Source organism: Leptonychotes weddellii, chromosome 9, assembly GCF_054177405.1.
Source record: "Leptonychotes weddellii isolate Sample4059 chromosome 9, ASM5417740v2, whole genome shotgun sequence".
In the NCBI taxonomy this organism is placed as follows: Eukaryota; Metazoa; Chordata; class Mammalia; order Carnivora; family Phocidae; genus Leptonychotes; species Leptonychotes weddellii.
In genome coordinates, this window is record NC_138377.1 from 53,205,893 (window position 1) to 53,213,324 (window position 7,432).

Below are 7,432 nucleotides of genomic sequence, written 5' to 3' on the forward strand. Positions count from 1 at the left end.
CCCCCCCCCCAAGGTATCTGAAAGACAAGTTAAAACACATTTCTTAATATGAGATTAATAACATGCTTAAAACTTTGCCAAACAAGAATATTTTGCAGATTTTTAGTCATTTTTGAAAGATTTTATTTTGTTGTTACTTCAGGAAAACTAGTGGGTTCTACCTAGGGTAGGACACACACGTGGTCACCCACACACTTAGATACAGACATGGCCACACTCATTTAGAAGCTCACACACATTCATACTCTCAGAAATAAACTCACACCATCCCACAACCTATCACCAACTCAGTGCTTATCAATCACTTCAGTAGGTCCTTCTCCAATTAAAATGATTGTGGGCAATCCACTACCCAGGGCCTCATAGGAGCCAAGAGGCTTTGCTTTGGGGGGAACTTCCCACCAATGTCCAGGACCCATTAGGAACCAAGCAAGCGCCTGGGGTGCTAGCCTGGCCCCTCCAGGTGGGAGATGGGACCAGGCACCGCTGCAGACCATCCCTGGCTTCAACCTGGCACCTCTCTAGCCGAGCAGATGCATTCCCGCGCCTGTGTTCATGCTCTCCCAGTTAACGCGCGCAGTTAGGGAGATGTCCCCTCCCCCTGACCTTTCCCTATCAGAAACCAGACGGTCGCCTCCAGCTCAGTCCCCGGGGCTGCGGAAGGGGGGCAGGAGGAGGAGCTGGGCAGAGGAGGACGGCCCGACTCGGGTGCGCCTGCCCTATCACACAGACATCTGTTCTCAGTCTCTTCCTCTTTATGATCGCTACAGATGACAAGGGAAGTAGAGCGGACCGAGGCGGGGGGGGAAAAAAAGTTATGTCATAAAGATATAAAACGGTGCTGTGACTCACCTGCTCTTAGCCGCAGGTACGGGTTTCGTGGCAGCGTCTCCGCTCTGCTAGCCAGGAGCCCAAATAGGCCTAACGTCACTCGGCTAGGTTGACTCAGATGGCCGAGTTTCTAGTGAAGGGGCAAAATTGGGGCTTTCTCCTTTTTCAAGCCTGAAGTCCGGGGAGGGGGATGGTCTGTAGTCTCCAGTCTCCCCGGGTTGAACTTTGGGTCAGTAATCAGTACAGTGGGAGCTGGAAGCGGGCAGAAGAGCAGGAGGGGCACGGGATGGGGCTGCAGCCGGCGGCCCCCAGAAGCCGGTGGGTCCCCCTGGGGAGGGACTCTGGGGTCATTTAGCTGGCCCGGCCCCCCGAGCCGGGGATCCAACGCCACCGCCCCCAGCCCTTCTCCGGCTGCGCGGTTCCTATCCAGAGCCCTCGTTAGCTTGCCCGGCCCCGCCTATTTTTCTTTTTTTCCTCCTCCAAAGGGGGTTACACCCCCCCCATCCCATTTCCCTCTTCCCCCAGGCTCCGGGCTTAAACCAATTACTCTGCTTTGCAAACAAAGTGAGGGCCGGGTTTGAGGGAGGGGGCTCGGCGGGAGGGGGCGCAGGGGGCGCGCAGCGGCGGCGCTGCTGGGCGGGAGGCGCGGCGGCTGGACTGGCGGGCGGCCGCCTCGCAGGTGCACCTCGGGCTTTGTAGGTGCGAGCGTCTTTGTGAAGCGGACAAATGGGGAGAGGACGAGGAGGTGGGCACTCGAGCGACGTAAGATCCACATCAGCTCAACTGCACTCGTCTCGCAGAGGCCGCCCGCTCACTTCCCGCGGAGGCGCTCCCGGGCGCCGCGCTCCGCGGCCGCCGCCTGCCCCCGCCCGCCGCGCAGCCTCCGCCGCGCACGCCGCGCCCCGCAGAGCCTGGCTTCCTCCCCGCTAGGGTGGCGTTGGGCTGGCGCGGGCACTCGGGTGACTGCAGCTGCTCGGCTCCCCGCCCCCCGCCCTGCGCCGCGCGGCCGCCCGTCGCTTCGCACAGGGCTGGATGGTTGCATCGGGCAGGGTGGCTCCAGGATGTTAGGGACTGTGAAGATGGAAGGGCATGAGAGCAGCGACTGGAACAGCTACTACGCGGACACACAGGAGGTGAGAGGCGGGCAGCAGGCAGGACGCTCCCGGAACCGGTGCCGGGGGAGGCCCAGAGAGGCGGGCGCCCGGAAGGGTGGCGGGCTGGGGGCGCCTCCTCCGTGCCATCGTTGCGTGCCCACCCGAGGTGTTCCCGACAGGCCTTGGCCCGGCCTTGGAGCCGGATCCGCTGCGCCACGGGGGAGGCTGGGTCCCGGCGCTCGGCGCTTGGAGCGGGCCAGAGGGTTTCAGGAAACTCTGGGCTTTGAAAGCACCCGCTCTGGAAAGCGTTTACCTCTTCTCTGCGGAGAGCGGGAGCCGGAACCAGGCCCGGAGTGCCGCGGGTTGGCGGGCGGGCGCCGGCAAGAGTTGGAGGTAACTCTAGGAAAGACAGAGTTCTCCAGCAGGGCGGCCTCTCCCTCCCACGGTTGAATTCGCAGATGTCTTCAGATGAAAGCGCGCTGCAGTTAAGTTGAGCGTCTTAATAATGAATCGATTCCGAAATTCTATAAAACTTCTTTAAAAGCCCTGTTTGGGGAGAAGTGTGCTCTTTCTACTCTAGAACCGCTGGGTGGCGCTGGTGCGAACTGACTTTTCCTCCAGCACCCCGAACTGAGAACCTGTTTCTCTTCATTGTCCCCTTCCTTGGTAGCACGTTCATGTGGTTTATTTTACAATGTGCACAAAGGGATTGTGAGGAAAACCAGGTACAGGCGGGACCACCACCTACTAAAAGTATTTATCTGGAAACAGCTGGCAATTACCCCCCAAAAGTACACCATTATTAAAAACGGTTATTGAAATCGCCTTCGATAATGTTGGGGAGAGGAAAAGAAAAAAAAAAAAACGAAAGTAAAAATAATTTAAGGCATGGACAGAAAAATATAGAATCAGGAAATATTTTGATGGTAATTTATTTAGATTTGTGTATTTATATATTCATAAACTTAGCTTGAGTTTATTTGCATACCATAGCAGAGTGTGCCTAGTTAACTTTGTACACCTTTTATTTTTTCAAATGAAATTGTATCTGCTGATGAAAAAAATTCAAGGACATTATTTTTATTAAATTATCAGAGACGTTTTATATTTCTGTTTTTAACATATACAGTGCATTCCCAAATTGCTATTGATAAGGGTTTCTCCTACTGATAATTTTAAAATGAGCTTAGAACTCTTCCTCGGGTTTAATTCAGATGCAGACATCTCGACCGCCTAGTTAATGAAGTTCCCTATAGAAAGAACTTCCTTATAGATTAAAGCTGAGAATTGGGAAATAGAATAGCGTTAAAAGAAAATAAGTAGACTTTGATTTTAGAAATTTAAAGGGGATTTTAAAGCCAAGCTTTGAAATAATCCACGGCAACATATCAGTATGGGAAAACAAAATAGATTATTTTGACAAATTTTGTCACCAAAATTTTCCAAATGTTATGGGGCTGGAAATAGGTAACGAAATTAGTGCAACTTTTTGAATGGTTTAAAGAGATGTACATGTAAAGTCAAGTGAAAGTTAAGTGTAGTGCATTGATATTATGCACTCCCTCCTGCCCCCTCTCCTCTTGTATCTATTTTTAATTTTTTTCCAAAACTTATTTAACTTCTGAGTTTCTTTCCCTTTTAATATTACAGTTGCTACAAGTAGATGGAAAACACTCCCTCTAAACATAATAACAAAAAGTCACCATTTGGGGAAAACTGCTAAGGCGGTAAAGCCAGTTGTTGAGAAATGGATGGTCATATGGCCATGAATGATTAGTTCTATCAGGGAGAGTTTAATTAACAGCCACCCCACACAGCCCAGGCTACTATGTGGTCAGCCCGGCCTGGCCGGCTTAGGCGAGATAGGCACAGAGCTGGTGTTCTGTTGTCCACCCCCGGGGGCCTACGCCGAACGCACTGCACCCCCTAAGGTGGGGTGAATTAGCAGAGTCAGAGAATAATTCTGTTTTCGGAGTTTAACTCCATTTAACCAAAAGGGCTTTGCTGAGGCCGGTCTGGGGTGGAGACTGGGATACCAACTGGCGTGGATGCAGAAGGCGATGGAGGGGCCCTAGAAGTCGGCCCCTGAGCCTGGCATGTAAGGCGATTACACATCTTCCTGGGGACATATTTTCTGTGAGCGCTGGTCTTTCATGCCTGCCGCGCTAAGATTTTTCCCCTGCTGCGCAAGACATTTCTTTGCTCTTTCTGGGGAGGGCGCCTGACGGTTTGCCCCGGGTGGGGGGTCCTATGCTTTGCAGAAATGCTCTCTGCACGTCTCTGGGTTTGCCCCCGGCGCTAGGCCGCCGGCTCCCACTACTAACCCCGCCCTTCGGGGCCTCTTCCCTCGCTGTCTCCGCTCCAGGCCTACTCCTCGGTCCCCGTCAGCAACATGAACTCGGGCCTGGGCTCTATGAACTCCATGAACAGCTACATGACCATGAACACCATGACCACGAGCGGCAACATGACCCCAGCTTCGTTCAACATGTCCTACGCAAACCCGGGCCTGGGCGCCGGCCTGAGTCCGGGCGCCGTGGCTGGCATGCCGGGCGGCTCCGCGGGCGCCATGAACAGCATGACGGCGGCGGGCGTGACGGCCATGGGGACGACGCTGAGCCCGGGCGGCATGGGCGCCATGGGCGCGCAGCCGGCGGCCTCCATGAACGGCCTGGGCCCCTACGCGGCTGCCATGAACCCGTGCATGAGCCCCATGGCGTACGCGCCGTCCAACCTGGGCCGCAGCCGGGCGGGGGGCGGCGGCGACGCCAAGACTTTCAAGCGCAGCTACCCGCACGCTAAGCCGCCCTACTCGTACATCTCCCTTATCACCATGGCCATCCAGCAGGCGCCCAGCAAGATGCTCACGCTAAGCGAGATCTACCAGTGGATCATGGACCTCTTCCCTTATTACCGGCAGAATCAGCAACGGTGGCAAAACTCCATCCGGCACTCGCTCTCCTTCAACGACTGCTTCGTCAAAGTGGCGCGCTCCCCGGACAAGCCGGGCAAGGGCTCCTACTGGACGCTGCACCCGGACTCCGGCAACATGTTTGAGAACGGTTGTTACTTGCGCCGCCAGAAGCGCTTCAAGTGTGAGAAGCAGCCGGGGGCCGGGGGCGGAAGCGGGAGCGGGGGTGGCGGCGGCGGCGGCGCCAAGGGCGGTCCTGAGAGCCGCAAGGACCCCTCAAGCGCCGCCAACCCCACTGCCAACTCGCCCCTTCATCGGGGCGTGCACGGTAAGGCAGGCCAGCTAGAGGGCGCGCCGGCCCCCGGGCCGGCTGCCAGCCCCCAGACTCTGGACCACAGCGGGGCGACGGCGACAGGGGGCGCCTCGGAGTTGAAGACTCCATCCTCCTCGGCTGCGCCCCCGATCAGCTCCGGGCCCGGGGCACTGGTATCTGTGCCCCCCTCCCACCCGGCGCATGGCCTGGCCCCCCACGAGTCCCAGCTGCACCTGAAAGGGGACCCCCATTACTCTTTCAACCATCCCTTCTCCATCAACAACCTCATGTCCTCCTCGGAGCAGCAGCACAAGCTGGACTTCAAGGCGTATGAGCAGGCACTACAGTACTCGCCCTATGGCGCTGCGTTGCCCGCCAGCCTGCCTCTCGGCAGCGCCTCGGTGGCCACCAGGAGCCCCATCGAGCCCTCAGCCCTGGAGCCGGCCTACTACCAAGGTGTGTATTCCAGACCCGTCCTAAACACTTCCTAGCTCCCTGGGACTGGGGGTTTGTCTGGCATGGCCATGCTGGTAGCAAGAGAGAGACAGAGAGAGAGAGAGAGAGAGAAATCAACAGCAAACAAAAACCACACATACCAAGCCGACAACAGCATAATGAAATCCCAACTATTTTTATTTCATTTTTTGTGTGTGTGCACAATCTTTTCCCCAGTGCAAAGGACTGTTACTCTGTTATTGTATTCGAAATGCCTTGTGTATATTATTACAAAGAAAACCAGTCCCAAACCAACACAATTTTTTCCTGCAATGTTTAACAATCCACAAATGTATATATAAAATCCTCCTACTTCCTTATTCCTCTCCCTTTCTTCCCTCTTTCCCCTCCAGACACCGTTCTAGTCTGTGCAGGGTTTATTTAAAAAGAAAGAAAGAAATAAAGAAAGATGGTCAAACTTGTAAAATATTTGTTTGTGCTTCCCTCCACCCCCACCACCTGACCCTCCACAAGTTTACAGGTCTGTGGCAATACTCTTAACCATAAGAACTGAAAGGGTGAAGAAACAAGTAGACACTAGGGACTATTAAAAGTATTTGAAGGACAATACTGCTGTTATGCAGCAAAACATAAATTGATTATAAACATCAGAGCCATTATTCAGCTTCCATTTCTGATACATTCAGATAGCTGATGTCTTAAAATGAAATACACATATATTATGTACGAACTTATTTATGCACATGCTCAAATATGTAGACATCCTCCATATATTTGCATAACATGTAGAAATAATAGGTGATATACATGGTACATTTTCAAGAGTTGCCTGACCAAGAAGTTACAAAGACACCCTCCTCCCTTGTCCTCTCCACTCACATATAGCCCTGAGAATCAATTCCTCAAGAATTGCCATCCTCAATAACTCTGCTCCTTGCTTTGCAGAGTACCATTGTCATGTCATTCTGAGGTCACATAACATGTACAAAATTAGCTTCTATGTATCTGTACCATTTAAATAATATTTTTTTTTCCAGGAAAAAGGGAATATTACAATGTTGGAGGAGAGATAGGTTATAGGGAGTGGTATTTCAAAATTTGGTCCAAAATTCCAAAATCCAACTGATTGTGGCCATTTCAATTATTGCCATCGTGTGCTTGTTGAATTCAGTGTTAATGCACTTTTCACAGTTGGACATGGTGTTAGTATAGCCAGACGGGTTTCATTATTCTTCTTTGCTTTCTCAATGTTAATTTATTGCATGGTTTATTCCTTTTTTTTTCTTTATCATTGAAATTGCTTTAAATGATGGTTAAAATTACAAATTAAAAATGTTAATTTTATCAATGTGATTGTAATTAAAATATTTTGATTTAAATAACAAAAATGATAAATTTTAAACTGTGGAATATGTTCTTGATCATTTGCAGTTAAGGACTTTAAATAAATCAAATGTTAACAAAAAAGTATATCTGTTATTTTCCTCAATTAAATCCAAAATAGGTATTCTGAAAATGATATTTTCCAAAGTCCGGTACTGAATATAAATAACAAAAAGGGAAAATGATATAAAACAAAATTGTTTTGTTTGTTTATTATCTGAACATGAAGCTAGTAAAAAACAGTTAAAGAAATTCAATAAAAGTGGGTAGATAAATTGATTTAATATCCCAAGAATTGAGATTTTTAAGAGTATTTATTCCCAGTAATGTTTAATTTTTGACATGAGCTTAAGCCTCCTCTGTTTCCTTTGAGTGTCCACAATGAAATCAAATTCATTAATATAACTACATTTCCCCCTGCCCCAATGTCTAATATTCCTTTAT

At 50.8% G+C, this 7,432-nt stretch overlaps 1 protein-coding gene across 1 annotated transcript; it reads left to right on the forward strand.

Annotated features, from left to right (window-relative positions):
- The first annotated feature begins 1,793 nt into the window (after window positions 1–1,793).
- Window positions 1,794–7,086, forward strand: FOXA1 (forkhead box A1). The gene is made up of 2 exons (XM_006729932.3): window positions 1,794–1,964; window positions 4,291–7,086. Exons 1-2 carry the CDS (start codon window positions 1,893–1,895, stop codon window positions 5,638–5,640), a joined length of 1,422 nt encoding a protein of 473 aa, XP_006729995.1. The 5' UTR covers window positions 1,794–1,892; the 3' UTR covers window positions 5,641–7,086.
- Window positions 7,087–7,432: the final 346 nt, after the last annotated feature.